Below are 18,891 nucleotides of genomic sequence, written 5' to 3' on the forward strand. Positions count from 1 at the left end.
GATAGCTGTTTAATTTCTCCACCACATTAACTTTCCTAAAAGGAGCTTAGGAAGCTCGCTCCAAAATAACTCTAGGGGGGCAAGGGGACGTTTTCTCCCCCCAGCTTTTCAGCCCCGCTCCCAGACCGAGGGGTCAGAGGGGGGGGACCAGCAGCCCCGCAGCCGCATCCCCGGGGCGGGCAGCGCTCGGCAGGGGGGTCCGGGCTGCAGCCCCGGGCAGCGGGGACAGGAGGGGGCCGGGGCCGTACCTCGGCCGTCCATGGCTCTCACGAAGTCCCCGCCGTACGCCCGGCTCCGCAGCTTCTCCTCCAGGTCGAAGCTCCTGGCGCTGACGATCTCCTCCACGTCCGAGAGGTCCTCGTCGTACCTCCTCCTGCCCAGGGCTCGCTGCAAGACACAAAGCGGGGGGGGGAGCGCTCGGAACCGGGGGGGGGACACGGGGACCGAGCCCCCCCCCCCGTGCTCCCCCCCGGGCTTTGGGGCGCTCAGCACCTTCTCCATCCCCGGCACAGGTGCGGGCTGCGGGGGCGCTGGGGCGCTGCTGCTGGCGGTGCCGGTGTTGTTGTGGCGCACGTGGGTAAGGGAAGACCCCGGGGGGTGGGGGGGGGGCTCGGGGGGGTCGTCCCGGAGCCCAGCGCTCAGGTTGGGGTATTTCCATAATCCCGGGGTTTCCATAGCCACGCCGGAAGGCGCGGTTTCAAAGCAGGGCGCATTATGCAACGCTGCGAGCCGGCTGCTCCCCCCCTGCTCAGCCCAAAGCCCGGGGGGGCGAGGCACTGCACCCCCCCCCACCCCCGACCCTCCCCAGGTGGGTTTCGGGGTCCCACCGACCCTTGCCCATGGGAGCCCCAAATAATCCCAATCCCGCACCCCCCCACCCCCCTCGGGCGCAGCGCCCCCTCCGCAAACAATCCCGCAAAATCCCTGAAAAGGCGCAGAAAGGAAAGAGGCAGCAGGCGGCTACACACCAGTCTTCTTCCAGGGTCTTGCTCTGCCTCCATTTTTTTGGGGGGGGAGTCTCATCACTTAATTGTCAACAGTTCCTCTCCGGCATTTTTGCCTTTTTTTGGCCCAAACTGGGAGGAGGGCAAACAAAAGCCGGCCGGGGCTCTCCCAAAGTTTGGTCATTTTGCACCAGCACTTTTTTTTTTTTTTTTTTTTTTTTTTTTGGGGCGGGGGGGGAGAAAGAGGGCGGGGAGGGGGCGGCGATGTGCCCTGCCAGCGCCTCGGCATCCAGTCCCAGGAGCTGCGGCTGCGGCGGGGGGGGGGGGGGCAGGCTTCGCAATGGGGCCGGGGCACCCGGAGGGGGGTCCTGGGGGTCCCGAGGCGGTGGGGGGGAGTTGAGGGGTTCCCCCGCAGTGCCCCCGGGCTGCTGTCGGAAAGCGGAGCCGCGAAGTGGGCGCTCTGGGAGCCGAGCCCCAAAACAAGCGTGGTCGCACGGCGGGTGGGGGCGTCCGATCCCGGTGTGGCCGCTGCGGTGCTGCCGGTTCCTGGCATTGTCGGAGCCTTTCCTCTCCCGAGCGCCGGTTCCCGTCCCTGCGGTGACGCTGAGCAAATATTGGGACCGTCTGATCGCAAGGGCAGGGGCAGGCTGCGCGTTCCGAACAGCCTCCAGGCTTGGAAGTGTTGCTCATCTCTGCCACGGCATCCCTCGCCTCCCCGGAGGGAACATCAAAGAGCCCCTGCACCCAGGGTCAAGGGCTGGAGGCTTTGACGGGGCTCCTCCGCTCGCTTGGGGCGGGTGGCGTTTGTGAGAGCGACGATAGGAGTTTGCGAGAGCGACGCGCAGAGTTAAACGTGTTTCTTCTACCTTCGGTACGGTCCTCGCTCGGTGTCATCTCACCTAGGCCGGCAAAAGCGACCAGTCTCTGATGTAGCCAGTCCAAATCCCAGCAGCAAGTTTCAAATGTGGAGCGGTTCCGTGGGGACCGAGCTTTTCCTTAGAATGGGACGTTTCACTATCCCTGTCTGCTTCTACCCAACAGGAACGTGCTCATACAGCACCCAGTCACCCCTTGCCTACCTAATCAATGACATTCTAGGTACTGTATCAATGTTTTAAATATTGTCATAAAACGCATTAAAATTCAACTTTGCGGGCCTTGCAGGTCATCTCTTTTGGAAAAACCCGTATTTTAACGAGCTGTGACACATGGATAAAGGCAGGACTTGTCTCGTGGATGGAGTTCTAACTCGGCGTTTAAGGTAGTGAGTTCCTCTTTCTGCATCTGCCAACAGCTGTTTGCAGAATCTTGAAAAATCATGTAATCTTTCTCTAACATCTCCCTATTCGGAGATGATTGAACTTTATTATTATATAGAAGTGTTGTATAGGTTATATATTGAAGTGTGGGTTCCAGATGTCTGTTAAACCCAGAGCGTTATTAATCCATAATCCTGAAAAGATGTATGCATACGCCGACCTTTCAGCTAAGATTACTCAAACTTAAAATTAAATGCACGTGTACATCTGTATGATTGAGGCCAGAGTACTTGTACAAGATAAATGGATGTTACGGGAGAATCATCAGACAAAAAAAACACATCATCCATCCAGTCTATAAAAGTCTACCAGGAAAGACAGAACAGAGACATAAAAGAAAATCAGCTCATTTTTCTAAATCTTTTTTGGGGATGCAAACAATCTGAGACTCTTGGTGTCTCAAGCAAAGCCACCGAGGACTGTATAAATCACAGACACCTGGAAACCCTAGTGCACCTTATTGGAATATGGAAGTAAATATGTCTCCGAAATATCTATAGACCTCCAAACACAGAAAACACGTTTTTAACCTTGTTTTAAGACAGAAGTGATTCCAGCTAAACTCCAATTCATTTTACGTTTGAAAATACCACTGTAATCATTTTGTGTATTAATACCAAAACACCGAGACACAAACTTAAAAGAACTGGGGGAGAAAGGGAGGGGGAGGTGGTAGGATGTGGGTGATAAGAATATCCGCAGCTGCATTAGATAGGATAAAAACATTTAGAAGCATTATTAAAGCTGTGTGCTGCAGGACATAGGTTAACTGCTTGCAGCTGAGGGCTGGGAGCTGCTTTCCCTCCGAGCAACTCACGCCGCAGATTTCCACCAGGGGGTTCCGCTCCCCGTCAGGCAGCGCTCGGGGCCGGGCTGCTGCGAGGTAGGCTTGCTTCACTGTCCAAAACACAGAAAAAGCTGCCCGCGCTCATGCTGGGAGAAGGGAGCGGTGATCCTTAAGAAAAGGGTTAGCCTGAACGGCATTAAGATAAAATCTGAAAACGCCTTTTTGCTGGGTGTTAATGTACCTTAAGTTACTTCCGTTCCAGTCCCCTCTCACAGCGTTTAAAATGCTTCAGTAAGAGCTCCGGTGTTGTGCTTGGGAAGGGTTTGTGAAGAAATGGGTTAATTTCACCCCTCCTGAGCTTTCAGACAAACTTATATCCCATTGGATAGAATGGACTGAAATAAACTTCTAAATGTTTTTATAACATCTCTCATTACGTAAAACCTACCATCCTATAGCTTACTTTAGAGTTTAGATGCAAGAGTAGATATTTAACCTTTTCTTGATTAAGGAAGTTAGAAATGATTATATGATTTTCTAGGCAAGATGAAGATTTCTTTTATCTGCAGAGATTAAACTTTGTTTTATGTTAGATGAGATTTGCAGAGAAGTTTGCCTTAACATCCCTGGTGCTTTGGACTAACAATCCTCTCAATTTCCGTTTCACAACTGCTACATCCGAGGAGTTATTTTTAATGTAGATCTACCGTAATTTCCATTCTGTGGTAACCTGATTTGGTGCTGGTACAATAACAGGAACAAATGCAAGTGATGATTTGCATGTGAAGCTCTCAGTATGGCTTAGAGAAACAGCAATGCAGAGGGTAGCACCTCTGCATGCTCCATACATACAAATAGTGTTGTAGGGTACTCTGAGTACCTTTTCTTCTTACCAGTCCTCCTACAGAAAATAGAGAAGTGCATTTTTAGCAGAATGTTTCACGAGTATCCTTGTGACAGTGTTTGGATTTCTCAAGCCTCTTCGGAAAGAAATTTGGATTTCTGCCACCTCTGATAGTGTTCATGCATAAATGATCCAGAGAATGGGTTGATGTTATCTCTAATTAGGGCCAATAGCAGCTTGTTGCTGCAGGGGCCAGCTCCCTCCTCGTGCCTGCATCTCCCTCATTAGGTCTAGCATTCCTGCAGCCCCAGGGTAAGTCAGTTCAGTGACTTGATCCAACAGAAAATTACCCCATCAAGAAAAAAAATACACTTCTTGCTATGTTTTTTTTTCACTGAACCTCTTGCTCTGTAGCCATTTGATTGGTGTAGTCTACAGGATGGAGAGAAGAGTGGGGTGAGATGAAGGAAGGTTGCAGGACTACGCCCTTTTGGTGGCCTTCTGCATTGCATTAATCAGTGGTAACATCAAACCACAGCTTTGAACTCTACCATGATTTCATTCCCTGAATCATTTCTAAGTTAATTGAGCACGACTGACTCTTTGTTTCAGCTAGCTCTAGAGCGCAGAGGTGTGTGTAACAATGAGTAATTAGGGTTGGAAATAAAAGAATTTATCCCATTTAGTTTGTAGCTCAGAATGGAGAATTGTAAAATGGGTAAAGGAAGAAAATGGGTACGCTGTTACAGTCCTAAGGTTTTAATTGTAGAAGGTGGCTTGATCCTTAATTTATTCTAAGAAGTGATTTATTTATTTTTGCTAGTGGGAAAGGAAACTATGCTTATTTTAAAGCTGCAACGGTGGAGTTTGTGAGCTTAAAATTAGATGCTTTTGGCTTGGAAAGGGAGATGAGATGCAATTTATTTACTGGCTAGGTCTGAGTCAGTAGGTGCTTTTTGGTACTGTTTCCTTGAAGGAAATATGAATCTAACAATACAACAAAGCACAATACTGTTAAATTCCAAAGCCCTTCCCGATAAACGGGAATAGGAGTGATGGACAGAAACAGTGAGTTCAAAGCACTTTTATGCATCTCTTAGGTCACAGGTAAAGTAAGCTGGATTTGCGGTATGAAAAGCTTCCCATTTTCTAATCTTTAATCATACTGTGTATGCTAAAAGTGGCACAGCAGACTCAAGAAAGCAGTCATTTGGTTGTAATGCAGGGGAGCACCATCACTTCAACAGAACCTAATCAGTTGAGCAGTCTATTTTAATACACTTATTTTGGACTGTTGAAATCCTTCTCACCTGCACGTCTCTTGCAGGCTTTCCTATAATTTCCAGAATATTGAATCAGATATAGAGCTGCTGTAGTAATGACTAATTCAAAAATTCTAATTATACCCTGTTCTACTTTGATAGTTATTTAATTAAAGCTATTGAGTCTCCCTTTAAAACAACTAAAACTTCTGCACCAATACTATAAATACAAATATGTTCCTTTTTAGATAAATCTGATTTTAAGGAACAGATCAAGACCTAGGCGTTACTTATGCAGTGTTAGTAACATGTGATGTTATAGTTCAACTCTGATTTTGTGCAGGGAAAAACCAGCAAACAATCAATCTTGCTGTGCATACACAGTATTTTTATAGTTTACAAACAGCAATGCAAAACAGTTTTAAATGTATGATTCCACAGAAACTAAGTGACAGACCCTTAAGGAAACTTTGCTTGGGATGAGGGGGAAATGTTTACATTCCTGGTTTCTGATGGTTACCGTTTTCCCAAGTACAATGAATGTAGTGAGAAAATCACAGCATCCTTGTTCTTCCCTGCTTTGCAATCTGGTGCTCAGGCATGGCCTGGAGCATTGATGGGAGATACTGAAAATGTTCTGACTGTTGTGAGGCAACACCTGTGTTGGGGGGGGTTGTTGTTTGTTTTAAGAATTAAAACACATTAAGCAGAGTAGTATTTTATAATGCTATCTTAGGCTGCCTTTCACGCAAATGAATGCTGTGGAGTAGTTCTGTCACACCCAAAAGAGAAAGAAGGTAGCAAGCAGTACCTGGAGTCACTTACACAACAGTGAAAGCTTTTATGGTAACTCTGTAAGTCAAACTCAGCCTTCTACAGAAGTCTTTCAATGCCTCTGTCAGTAAAAATCTAACCAGAAGTTGTTTTCAACAATACAAAAACTTATTTCCGGAGAAAAGAATGAGATCAAATCTACTGCACTAGGAAACAGTAGTTTCAGGGAGTATATCTGAATACTTCAAATTAAGATTTTTTCTTGTCTGCTTCAACTATTATTTTTTTTAAAGAATACCACGTAAATGACATGTAAAGCATTGTGACCTACATTGGTGTTGATTCTGTCATCATCCTTAGATACTCTAGACACAAGTAAATGAACAATATTGCAAAGCAGAGAGATGTTGAGGGGAACAAAGCAAAAATATTCCAGACTACGCCACAAACTTCCTAATTCTAAGTAAGGCAGAAAACTTCAACACCAAAGAAAATAACCAATTCTTTTGATTTCTAATAGAACTGGTATTGCAGTGATTCAGCTTGATGTGACCATCCATTTGCCTTATCCAGTATTATTTCTATTCCTAGAATCATAAATTTCCTTACTAGAATTCATTAGTAACTTATTTCTCTAACATCCCTCAGTTCTGACCAACAAGCTTGTCACAGCACAAGCACTGCCTTAAGCCTCACCTTTTCAGAAATCATCTTTGGGACTGGGCCACGTATTTGCTATGGAGTTCTGCTCTGTACCTCAAACTTCCCTCTGTAAAATATAGGACAAAAAAAAAGCTTTAATAGTATTGCATGAATGTGGCAATTCAAAATCTCGTAACACTGACATACATCTGTGTTGAAATGTTCTGCCTAATAAATGAGTGTTTGAACTATTTGCTGATAAACAAGTCTATCAGGAGCACTGGGCCTACAAAATGTCTCTCAGAACTTGAACTTTGTGACAAACGTCTAGGTGTATCAGCTTTAAATGAAGCGAGGGTGGATGTTCAGAGGGATTTGGCTCCAAAGGACGGACATAAATTGTGCTCAAGCTTCTTGGGAAGGGAGGCTAGTGCGTGAGGTAGCTGAGGAGGAAGGGCTGGGTGGCTGCGTTCTGAGGGGAGGCAGCAACTGCCCCGTCCCTTTTTCTGTCCTGTGTGGATTCACCAGCAACGAGCGGAGGGGGCTGTAAGAAACTTCCTCACAAACTACAGATCCCCGGGAACTAAGCTTTCGTTACCGAATTAAACAGCAACCTGCTCGGCGGGGCTTCGCCCTCAGGGGCCCGCTGAGGGACGGCCGTGGCTGGCCCACTCCTCACCTCAGCGGCGGGCTGCCGCCGCCTCAGAGCCGCCCTCGGGCCGCCGGGAAGCGGTCGCGGGGCGGTGGCGGAGGAGGGCCCCGGGCCGGGTCCCAATGAGGCGGCTGCGGGGCGGCGCTCGGCGGGCGCAGGCTCAGGCTCGCCGCGGCGTGGCGGCAGGCGCGGCCCCGGCAGCAGCAGCAGCAGAAGCCGCCGGGCGCCATGGGGCGTTAGCGCAGCCGGTGCCCTCGCTGTGCCGCAGGAAGGAGCCGCCGCCGCTGCTGCTGGGTGCCTCCCGAGCCGTTCCTCCGCCCGCTCCCTCGCCGCCCGGAGCCCCATGAGCCTGAACGAGCACTCGATGCAGGCGCTGTCCTGGCGGAAGCTCTACCTGAGCCGCGCCAAGCTGAAAGCCTCCAGCCGCACCTCCGCGCTGCTCTCCGGATTCGCCATGGTGAGCGTCCGGCGGGCGAGGGGCGCTGACGGGCCGCCGGAGCTCGGGCGGGAGCGTGGGCGGGGGGGGAGGCGAAGCGGTGCCGCCGCTTCCCCTTTTTCTGACCGAGGACGAAGCCCTGAGGCGATAGCGGTCTTTCGCCGGCTCTTCCCCGGCCTCCTGCCCCCGGGGCTCGGCACACCCGGGCGGCCCCGGGGCGGCGGTGAGGAGGCGCCTGAGGGAGGGGGGGAGGCCCCGGGAGCGCCCGGCCACGGCCCCGCCGGGCTTTGAGCTGCTCCGCTTCGCCCAGCGCTCACCGTGGCTCTGCTTCTGGATCCTTTTTATTTTTATTTTCTTCCTTCTTTGTGCTGGGTCTTAGAGTTGGCGGTGTCCCTCCAACTCCTTGCGCCTGTCGCCGGGCTTTTTCAGCGCCGCCGTTTGTGTGTGTGTGGAGGAACTCGGGGGCTGCTCAGCGCTGAGGGGTTTTGTGCGCGTTTTGGGAATGCCTCGTGGTGTTAGCGTGTTTAGGGTCTGGTACAGGATCACAGCCTGGTAACTACCTGCTTCAAGTGGAAGCTGGATATAATCAGAAATATGGTCATTTACAGACTCCATCGCATGTCCGGTCCCCTGACCTACCAAGCAGCCACCTGTGCGTCTGTGAAAATACTTCATATTCATGCATTTGTTCTGCGTTGATTTATTTTTGCCCCTCTTTCAGCAAGGCACTCCCCGCCGTGCGATGAACCCCTGCCAGACCACTGCTCTAGCTGGAGGATGCTGTTTCGAAACACAACAGCCGGTCCGCAGCCGCCTTCTGACGGTCAAATAAATGTCACTGCCCTTCTTGGATGGCTAAAAACAGCCGCAGCTCCTCGGGGTGGCAGTGCCCGGGGCCCGTTTGACTGACAGGCAGCTGTGTTGGTGCAGCAGCATGTTGGGCTCGGGTCTCCTTGGGTGACACGCAGCTCACACACCGCTGCTGCTGCTGCTGGGTTTCCCTCATCGTGCGCTCCCCTTGTGTCAGAGCAGTTTGCCAGGCTGGCTGCTCGAGTCAGGATTTCTCACTGAGAGTGAGAGAGGACAGAAGGAGAAAGCTGTAGTTTGCACTGTGCTTTTCTCTAAATATCTGCTGTGTGGGCTCTTAGCGTCCCGTGGATGTACGAGGTGCATTCACTGCTTTCCTGACTGTCTGCAGCAGATCTGGGAGCTCTGAGTCCTGCAGCTGGAAACGTCTGCTTTTGAATTGATGTTGCTCAGGGTAGTTCAGGAAAAAGCCACTTTGTTCTGATTAGCAAAAGCTGTAGTTGGAAGGAATGTTGCCTGTGAATACTCGTCCCATTTTAATTTTCTTCAAGTTACCCCCTCAAAAGTTCTGTTTTGATGTCCGGTGTGACCTTGTTAAAGAAAAACAAACTTGTTGCCTCGTTGGTTTGGCTGTTAAGAGATTGTTGTCTGGCTGGGACTTCCTCATCGTTTCCAGAAGAGCTGACTTGACTTTCAAATATTTTTAGATTTCTTTTGAATAACTTTGCTTATCTGCTAAAGTTGTCCTCAGCGATTTCTGCATTGAAAAGCAGGGCCTTCTTGCTGCCGCCACGCCTGTGCATTGTTTACCAGCTTCAGCAGATTCCTCAGCACCTGATATCTGAACAATAGGCTGCTCAAGTACAATCTAGTCTTGGATCTCAAACTTAGTACAGCAATTAAGTGTCATTGTTCCTCCCTTTTCCTTATCAACGCAGGGAAGAAAGAGCCTAAAAGACACATTCAGGACCGCCCAGCAGATCGGTGGGAATTGTCAGGAGAGGAATGTGCACGTCTCCACACCTGCTCCATTGATCCTTGTTCTTTTATTAAACAGTGCTTGCGTCCTCTAGTATGAGCTAAGTGTATCCCTGCTAAACTGGTCCTTTATTGTTGGACTAATCTCGTATGTAACAGCAGCCCATTTCAGAGCTCATTCCCTCAAGATTAGTTAAGCTTACCCCAGTTAAATGATGCATGCCGAAGTCAAGAGATTGCACAGGGCAGTGACGTGTAGAGCATGAAATGTCAGGTTGCGCTTCCACAGAGGAAATTTATTAAAAGCCTGCTCCGTGATCAGTTTTATTTTAGAGCCTGCAAATCAGTATTTTACACTTTGTGTTAACCTCAGGGAGAGTGGTGCAGGGTCTGGTGGCTGCAAACTGATGTTAGAGCCGCTTTCCCAGGAGTAAACCTCAGCATTTACTTTGGGCAGGTTTCCCTGGATGCTGTCATCCACTGCCATATTCCTAAACAGAGAGCTATGAAATTTATCATCCTGCATTTAATACATTCTTCCAATTTATGGGGGCACTTAATAATATAAGTCCCCCAAACGTTTAGGGGTAAGGAAGTAAACTGGGGGGGCATATGTAGTCCATGAAGGGAAGGAATGGAGGGTTCCCTCCGTGTGTTGGTAGAGGCATTGAGGATTTCTTCTCACTTCTGTTTCATCTCCTAGATCTTGATGCCTGACTTCCTTTTCCATGCCTGTCTTTGTCTTAACCCAGTCTATCTCAGGGCTGACCATCACCACCAGGAATACTTTGCAGAACATATCCGGTGCTGCTAACACTAGCTCATCCACACCTGTAGTGGCAGTATCAAAATCTCCAGTGCAGGTGGATTGCTGGCAGGTTATTTTTGTTGGAATAATTAAGCAGATGTGTTAGCATCATTTTGTCACCACAGTTGCATCGTGGTAGTTTGACAACTGCATGATACTGGAGTTGAAAAAATCAGGGAAGCTGTTAAATCCCAACAGCCATCAAACTGGAAAACTCAAACATCCCCCTCCCCCCACCCCCCCAAAAAAAAAAAATTAAATAAAAAATTGACAGCTCTGTGAAAATACCCGAGCCTAAATTAGGGATCTACGTTATACAGCCATGGTAGTTGATCTAGTTATGTTTAGAATTTGGAGGACGTTACTTACGAGACAGCACACTTAACTTGTAAATGCCTCTCATGATTCAAGCTGGGCAGAGTGTCGTAAATAGTAATATATAAGGTTCAAATACTGGATATCGTCAAAGAACCGTCAGCTCGTGCCTTTGAAATGTAGCCAATACAATCTTCCGCAGAGAGCTTCAGTCATCTTTTGTAGAAGATTAACTGCACTGATGCACATTATTTCAATATCAACTATTATGGAGATATTTCGGGAAGGATCCAGACCCCGCTGCTGCCAGCACTGAGCAGATAGCATAGCCTTTGTCTAGTAAGGGTTACTCTGCCATTCTAAATCACTCTGCAGTGATCTCTCTTCAGGAGTTGTAGCTGTAGTTAACCAGGATTCCGGTAGAATAATGTGCAACAGCTGTGTTTTGTAACCTCCAGTAAAGCCTTACAGGCCTGGTTTCATGGCTTCTGCCACCACTTGCCTTTTACATTGCTGTTGCACCTGGAGGTTATGGCTTGCCTGGAAGAATCTTGTCTGTGTGAAAGGTTTCTTCTGTTTGCTTACAGTCATGAAAGCAGCGTTTTGTTGCTTCGTTGAGCATCCCTGTCTCAGGTTATAGATGAGGAAGGCAGCGGTGAGGAGTGCTTAGGGCTCTAACAGCAGCTGCGGGTGGCTGCTCTGATTTGGAGGATGTCAAGGTGACATTAAGCTGCGGTTTCTTCTCCCTGCTGTGCTGTCTAATCTGACCTTGTACTTATAAACTAAATTTATCGTAAGTTATGCTGTGTGGAGATGCCGCCGCCTTAAGATGTGTTTGTTCCTCTTACGTGGGTACTGCATTTTCATGTTTACCAACAAAAGAAAATTAAATCATGCACTTCTGTTCCAGTGGTGACTTAGTGATTGTCAAGGCTTTGCCATTCTGCACCATAACAAGCCCCAGTCGTGATTCTAGACAGACCATAAAGGAAGCTCACTTTCTCTTCTGTGTAAAAAAGCAGTAATAATGTCGTTATTTTGGCTCTTCTTTTTAAATTTCTTGTGACTCTGTACAGGCCAGAGCCAGTCTTTGTATGAGATGTTTATAACTCGTAATGAATGGTGCAGAGACTGAGTGGAGAGCCTGGCTTTGTGCCTCTGCCTCTGGGAGCGAGCAGCGCTGTCAGGAACAGAGACTGACCGGCTCCGGAGCATGGACAGCCGGAGGAGCGCGAGTTCCCTGCGATCCTATCCCGATCCCATCTCCTCCCTGCAGTCCCACATGTAGACAAGCTGGGGTTAGAAGGTGGGATTTGTTATTGAAATAACGTAGTGATCTGAGCCTGAGACTTGGAGAGACCTCTCCTGTGGGGGGGCTTCCTGCTCAGAGTCGTGTGTGTTACGGAGTCGCTAGTGCATGGAAGTGTTTGGATAGCTAGATGCAGCCGAGCCTAGTCAGAGCTGCAGCAAGTGAGGGTAAGAAAATATTTCTGCAGGTAGGTGTTGATTAAAATATTTTAGTGATTGCTGTGTGCAGTTTTACTGGGGTATATTCTGGCATGGTGAAGTGCAGGTGCTGTAGCTCTGGTGTGCTTCTCCAGGTAAAGTTCTCCTTGTGTGGATGGACCCTTAAAATATGCAACCAGGAAGCTTTCTTAAAAGCCATTCTTGACATATCAGGTGGTATAGAAATTGTCATCTTCTGAATCAGTTCCTTATCTAGGAACGGTAGCTGTAGCCAGGGAAGAGGAGGTGAGAGCAATCCTGCGAGGATGTACAGGTAATCCTAGACTTGGGATCAGTAAGTGCCTTTAGTAAGACTGATGTTTGAAGCCAGCAACCTTTCCAGAAGGGTTTTGTTTGTGACGATCTGCGAGGAAGCTCCCTCCGTGAGTGGTAGGCATAGTAAGAATGTGACGATACCAAGACCAGTGTCTCTCAAGAGTATTCCCTTAAATGTGTCATTATAAGGTTGTCTATGTTTAAATCCAGTAACTTTTAATAATACTGATTTCTTGCTCTCTGAATCTCAGACAAAAAGGAGAGAAGAGCACTTGCAATTGGAGCTTTAGACAGGTCAGATAGCACTGTGTAGCGTACAGGAGACAAATCTACAGCGGTCCCGTCACCTGGCTGTCAGTGGGCGTTGACCGCAGCCCCGAGTTACAGAATGCATTTAGCGGAGAGGGTGGTCATCAGAGCTACGGTCAGCAGCGAGGAGTTCGAAATTGCTGTGGCTCTGCCTGGTTTGAAGCTGTCTCTGTGGCATGGGCATGCTGAACTCGGCCTTGACTTGCAGCTGTATGTTAACAGCAGTACTTGCTGCTGCGAGAGGCAGACCCTAACAATTCGCACAGTGCAGCGGTTACAGTGCGGGCTCCCAGCCCGTGTTACGTTTCCGCCTGCCAGAGCTCAAGGCTGCCTTTGTGGGGAAGGGGAGTAGAGGAAGTCATCTATAAATAGGTCCTAGATAATACAGGTTTTACTTGTAAGATAAGGCATTTTATTTCCTTTTCTATACAGCAGTGGCTACTGATGCTGAAAAGGCTGTGAGCCTGTGGTTGTCAGAGAGCTCTCAGAAGCTGTTTGCTGCTGTTGCCCATAATAGCAAAGAGCACGTACCTTTTTTCCACTGTTGAATCTCAAGTGTCATTATGACCTGCTACATGGGTGGCTCTTAGTTCGGTCCTCCCTTTTGCTTTCCTTCTGATTGGTGTCTCTCACATTTTATTTCCTCTGAATACTCGTTTTGGAGAAGGCGATCCTAAAACAGGAATTGAAACTTGCTTTATTCTGAAATTGAAACCTTTCTTGTAGCCTATAAAATTGGGGAATAATGCTGAAATGTGAAGCAAGCTGTTTATTGAGGTCCCACTGCTGCGGTAAAAATGAACAAGTGGCAAGCCAGGACAGTTGCTCATCCTGCATTTCTGTGGCCATATAAGCTTTGTTTGTAGCTGTGTGTTTGGTTCTTTATGGAAAATTGCATTATTGCTGGTGAAAATAGTTTTATTAATGGTTTTATTGTTATCACAGCTCTCTTCTTGTAAAACAGAGAAGCTGATATTTTATAGAATCTATGTCACTGTGTCAGTGCTCTTATGGATAGAAACTTTCAGAGCACTTGGGATAGCATCTGAATGCCACGCTTCCTTTAGTTCTTTGAAGACTCCAGTCTTGCATCCTATGACCACGAGAGTCCCTTAGTTTTGTCAGAAAACTCTATTTCAGATTTACAGCTTTGTCAAGGGCTGCAGTAAATCTGTCAATTATATCTGTAGGATGATCTGAAGTTAAAGTTAGCTCTTCTCTGAGCCAGGGATTAGACCAGATGACCTCTTGAGGTGTCTTCCAGCCTACGTTAGTCTATGGTTATGCAGCAAGGCGAGGTAATGGCAGCGAAACGTAACGGAAGTCATGGAGGAAGAATGTCCTGCGTGGAGCACAGCATGTACACATCCGACCGTGCATTGCATGGGCTTGGATCATAGTAGATGTGCTCACGGGGGCTCTGGTATGGTAAGTGTAACCTTACAAGAGCAGTTCTGATCTGTGTATTGAAATCGCAGCGTGAGCAAAGGAGACAGGAACTTCTCTTGCTTTGCATCACTGTTTGAAAACAGACGCAGGGCCTCATAATGAAAAATGGAGCTTCTTGGTTTAGGTGCCTCAAGCCTGGCCCAGGCAGCTTGCTGCTCTTGAGAACAGAGGCTTGCAATTGAAAAGCACTGGCAGTTTTTTCTGCTAGTTTATAGTGAAAGGGTTCCCAAATTAGCTTCTTTGACAGTTTGAGGAGACAGAAAGCACAAACTGATTTTTCACTTAGAGGTCAAGCAGGAGTTAGTCTGCCAGGTGCAAGCACAAGGAGGCTTTGCTGTACTCCCCGTGGAGAATTCTGTTCTTCACTTTGCTGTAGGCTCTTTCCTGTCCCAGCACGTGATTGCTAGTACTCTTCTCTCTGGTTCCAGCTGTGGGGAGGAGGTTGTGCTGCTTGCTGGCAGGACAGCCAGCTGGGTTTCCTCCCTCGTGGTGGCCTCCCTTGGTGCTTGCCATCAGAGCTGTGCTGGCACAAGCTGCTGTGGGGGGGACTCGAGAAGATGCTGAAACTGCCCTAGGCATGCACCCCCTGTGGGATGTTCCATTTTTTGTGTTTGTTTGTTTTCTAGGTATCAGGAGCTTGCCCTCCCTTGGTATGGAGCCTTTTTCTGGCAGGTTTTGGCTGTGTTGGGGTGTGCATGAGACTTTGAGGCAGGGTGGCTGACTGCCCTGCCTCTGCTTTACTCACAGCTTAACTTCTTGGTGTCCCAAGCTGGGGGTAATTGGCAGTGTGTGGTGGTGACTACTTGGCTGCCAGTTTATTGCACACGTTAGAAGACTAGTGCCGGGGTTACCGTTCAAATGATGGTGATGGTCTCTCTAATTATTTTTATAGAGAGGGTATGCTTGCAATTAGAGTAGCTAATTGCATGGTATGGTTTGAGCTGAAGGAAGTTACGCCCTTCCTGCTCGTGAGTTTACGTGTGCCAAGCCTTAAGTAACAGCTACAGTCTTGACAGATTTCTGAAAGCACTTCTGAGAGGTGATTTGGGGGCCTACCAACACAACAGACATCCCGTGCAGAGCAGATCGGTCTCAATGTCTTTGTCAGCCATACACCGAAGCTTTGCTGTGTACCTTGAACTTGGGGTAACTCGGGTTCCTGGTCTGGGCCTCTCCTTTTTGTAGACCAGCTCTCCCTGTGATTTTCTCTGTGCTTATATAGGCGCAGAACTATGAGTGTCTGAATGCTGCTTAAATTCAGCTGGTTTCTTGTAAGATGTTGTTTCGAGTATGCATATAATAAAGCCAAATCAGAAATAGGTGCTTTTGGATTAAATGTAATTTTAGCTGACACTGAAATGGAAAGAGCTCAGGAGCAGCTGTTATGTTGGAATTAAGAGAGTCTGACTAAACTTCAAAATCAGATGCTTGATATCATTATTACCTGGAGACATTGATTAATAGAAACGTAAAATGTCTTCAGTATTTGGTGAATTAAATGCTTTTTAAAAAATCATCAGTTCTTAAAAGAAAAAACTTTTATGCAATTCTTTAGTGTCTTATTTGGTTGTTATCCTAATAAGTACTAGAATGGAGGATTAAAATGTCCTGCAATAGTGGGATGTTGTTGAGTCTAAAATAGATCTGGCAGCCTAGCTTTCAAATTCAAACTATGCACTAGAAAATTTGCATGAAATAAATTCTGTTAAGTATGAAAATGAATCCTCAGTGGTGAAGGCTTGCAGTTGTTCTGTGAAAAACATAGCACGCAGGAAGCCTGGTTTCCCGTGATTGCATTGGTACTAAGGAGCGATCCCCGCAGAAGCGAGACCCAACGGCTTTGTTTATCCTCTCAAATGTGAAGTTTTCCACAGCTGAGAAATGGTATCGTAAGATCTTTGAACAAGAATTGTATATGTATTAATACAATTTCTTGTTGAGTTCCTTGTAACACTTGGATGCTGTTCACTAGCTGATTGGTTAGGCTTACGATGATAAAAGCTTTCAGTAAAGGAATTAAAATATTGGCAAAACTCCTTGAATGCCTGTTGAAACATGTCTGAGCAAAGGCCCCGGTTGGCTTAATATTTGGTACGTTAGCAATATAGAGTTGCAGTGTCCTAGAATGCTGATTCTGTGCGTGCATGGAGATGGGATGCCAGACTTGGTGTAGTTTGGCTCTATATCTTCCTGCACACATATTACCTACACTTCAGGAAATTTTCTGTGTGAGCTTTTGATGAAAGTGGAGGTGTTGGAAACGTGCACTGTAGGCTGAATGCCATCTAAGCCATTGGTGTCATCTAGCAGTGAGCTAAACCTGGCTTGGTGGGACTTGTGAGCTCATTTGTGTTAGGAAATACAATGCCTAACTGTTTTCATGGTCTTCTGAGGGCAAACTGGTGCGTTACAGAAGAGCTAGACTCAGAGCTTAGTGCTGCTGAGAGTCCGAGGCCCTGGTACCACTGCTTCTCCCTCAGTCACACACACCTGTGCCAGCTTCCCCGTTCCTCAGAGGCGTTGCTGGAACGGCTCGGTCCCCAACCTAGCGGGTGCTGACCGCTTCTTGACCAGGGCAGTGATTGCTGGGCGAGCGATCTGACTCGCTTCCATGAAGGATTGAGACTGGGCAGCCAAGGTGCGGGTCAGTCTGAGCTGTGCTGAACGGCAGAACTCTGCGTCTTCCTCATATGGGGTACATGTGTTCAGATTTAAGGCTGCTGTTAAATTTTTTTTCTCTGTGTTTTGAACATATTTTGTTTATTTAATGAGATACTTTGAGAAAGATAGCTAAACTTAGAGATGTTGTTGCGCTATCCCCTGTTTGGAAATGTGCTTTGTCTCAAAGGCAGATTTATCAGGAAAGGGGACTTTTCAAGAAGGGTCCTGGGGGTAGCGTCACTCATCAGTTGCACATGCTTAAAATCACCTAACGGTTTTAAAACCTGTTAAAAGCATGCTATGTAATTTCTTTTATCAAAAATATTTCAGCTGTGTTTATATATTTCCTAGTGCTGTTATTTAATGGGAATTTCTGCTCCTAAAGCACAGGCATCCTTAGGGATCAGGTTTGTAAAAGGGCATGGCTGCATCCGATAGTAGAGGGCTGGCCTTGGAGCATCTTCATGAGGTGTAGAGTGCTCACCCAGGGGTGTGGTTAGACACAATTTCCAGAGTTTTGTGCTCTCTGGGATGTCTAATATTGCTTTGTTCCACAAACCAGATGATTTCTTCTATAAACACCAAATATCTATGAGTTCAGACAGTAGAAATTGCTGCGCGCTCTCAATCTGGGATCTTAGCGTGCTGAATTGTAATTCCTTCTCAAATTTTTCCCTAGTAGTTCGAAGAGTTGCTAGCAACGTCTCTTCTGTCCTCCGGTCTTCTCCACGCTTATTCCCTCTAACAGGCTTATTTGGCCACGGACGTTGTGGAGCCTTTCACATTCTGAACTGCTTTTCTGGAGTCTGCTTAAATACTTACTTTGAGTGAAGGCATATCATCAAGAGCCCCATGGAAAGGTGATCTTCCTAGTGAAAGGCTCCTGCTCTTCAGAACACAAATAGATAAGGTGAAAGGACCACCAGGCTTGTGAAGGGCAGCCTGCAGCCTTCCCAGGCCATTGTGTTACTGATACCTACTTCAAAAGACTTAATACGGTATTCATTCCACATATGTGTGGGACACACAACATTTCCTAATATCCAACAAAATTTATAATCTGTAATAAAAGATCAAAAGCTACCACTACGATATAATACAGGAAAGAAGAAATCTGTGACCAAAATACTTCGACTCCTAAAATCCAGCTATTTTGTTGGGATGAGCTGGAGGTAGTAGGGTGGTTGTGCTGTTAGTAGTTTAGCACATACTGATGGTTTGCTTTACGAATGAGCAGCAAATATGAGAAAGGTGGCCTTCGTGTGATAGCTCAGATGTAAGATTGACATGAAAAGAAGTTCAAATGTAGTCTGTAATTTTGTTTGGATCAGATGATGTTCCGGAAATGTTTGGGCCCCAAATAAGTGTTTTTATTGTCAAAGAATAAACAGAATTAGTATGACATGCTTAATTATCCTGCAATGAAAATAATTTGAAATTAGAATAATCAATAGCCAAAAAATATGTAACACAGGTAAATATCTCCTTTTTTTCCTTTCCTTTCAGGTGGCTATGGTAGAAGTTCAACTAGATGCAGACCACGACTACCCACGAGGTCTCTTGATAGCCTTCAGTGCCTGTACTACCGTCCTTGTCGCAGTTCACCTTTTTGCACTCATGATAAGTACCTGCATTCTTCCAAACATAGAGGCCGTTAGCAATGTGCATAATCTCAACTCTGTAAAGGAATCCCCTCACGAGCGTATGCACCGGCACATTGAGCTTGCCTGGGCGTTTTCTACTGTCATTGGAACTTTGCTCTTTCTTGCAGAGGTGGTATTACTGTGTTGGGTGAAGTTCCTTCCCTTAAAGAAGAACCCTAGTGGTCCGTCCCAGAACAGCAGCTCCACCATCACATCAGGACAGGCAGCAGCCATTGCATCAACGTCTATTATGGTTCCCTTTGGACTGATTTTCATTGTGTTTGCCGTCCACTTCTACAGGTCACTGGTCAGCCATAAAACAGACAGGCAATTTCAGGAACTGAATGAACTTGCTGAATTTGCACGGCTCCAGGATCAGCTGGATCACAGAGGTGATGCCATCTCCCCAGCTGTTACCCATTTTGCATAAACCTGTACTTAAAGAAAATAAACCCACTATCCTGCTTCTGCCTTGTTAT

At 47.1% G+C, this 18,891-nt stretch overlaps 2 protein-coding genes across 2 annotated transcripts in view; one reads left to right on the forward strand and one right to left on the reverse strand.

Moving 5' to 3' along the window:
- KDM2B (lysine demethylase 2B) overlaps positions 1 to 6,657 on the reverse strand; it is a 110,287-nt gene extending 103,630 nt beyond the window's left edge. The window contains exons 1-2 of the mRNA XM_035564888.2: positions 6,627 to 6,657; positions 249 to 387 (exon numbers count right to left, since the gene is read on the reverse strand). Coding sequence (XP_035420781.1) covers positions 249 to 387; positions 6,627 to 6,641 — 154 coding nt within the window. The 5' untranslated portion in view covers positions 6,642 to 6,657. The remainder of the gene's footprint in view (positions 1 to 248; positions 388 to 6,626) is intronic.
- Positions 6,658 to 7,376: 719 nt separating this feature from the next.
- On the forward strand, positions 7,377 to 18,890 carry ORAI1 (ORAI calcium release-activated calcium modulator 1). Its single transcript, XM_035564884.2, has 2 exons — positions 7,377 to 7,681; positions 18,276 to 18,890. The coding sequence occupies exons 1-2, from the start codon at positions 7,568 to 7,570 to the stop codon at positions 18,840 to 18,842; spliced, it is 681 nt and encodes a 226-aa protein (XP_035420777.1). The 5' UTR covers positions 7,377 to 7,567; the 3' UTR covers positions 18,843 to 18,890.
- Position 18,891: the final 1 nt, after the last annotated feature.

This window comes from Cygnus atratus, chromosome 17, assembly GCF_013377495.2.
Source record: "Cygnus atratus isolate AKBS03 ecotype Queensland, Australia chromosome 17, CAtr_DNAZoo_HiC_assembly, whole genome shotgun sequence".
Lineage (NCBI taxonomy): Eukaryota > Metazoa > Chordata > Aves > Anseriformes > Anatidae > Cygnus > Cygnus atratus.

Excerpts from the sequence above, each read along its gene's own strand:
- ORAI1 (XM_035564884.2), top strand. The coding sequence starts at position 7,568 with ATGAGCCTGAACGAGCACTCGATGCAGGCGCTGTCCTGGCGGAAGCTC. Across the intron at positions 7,682-18,275 it reads TGCTCTCCGGATTCGCCATG|GTGGCTATGGTAGAAGTTCA; the intron begins GTGAGCGTCCGG and ends CTTTCCTTTCAG.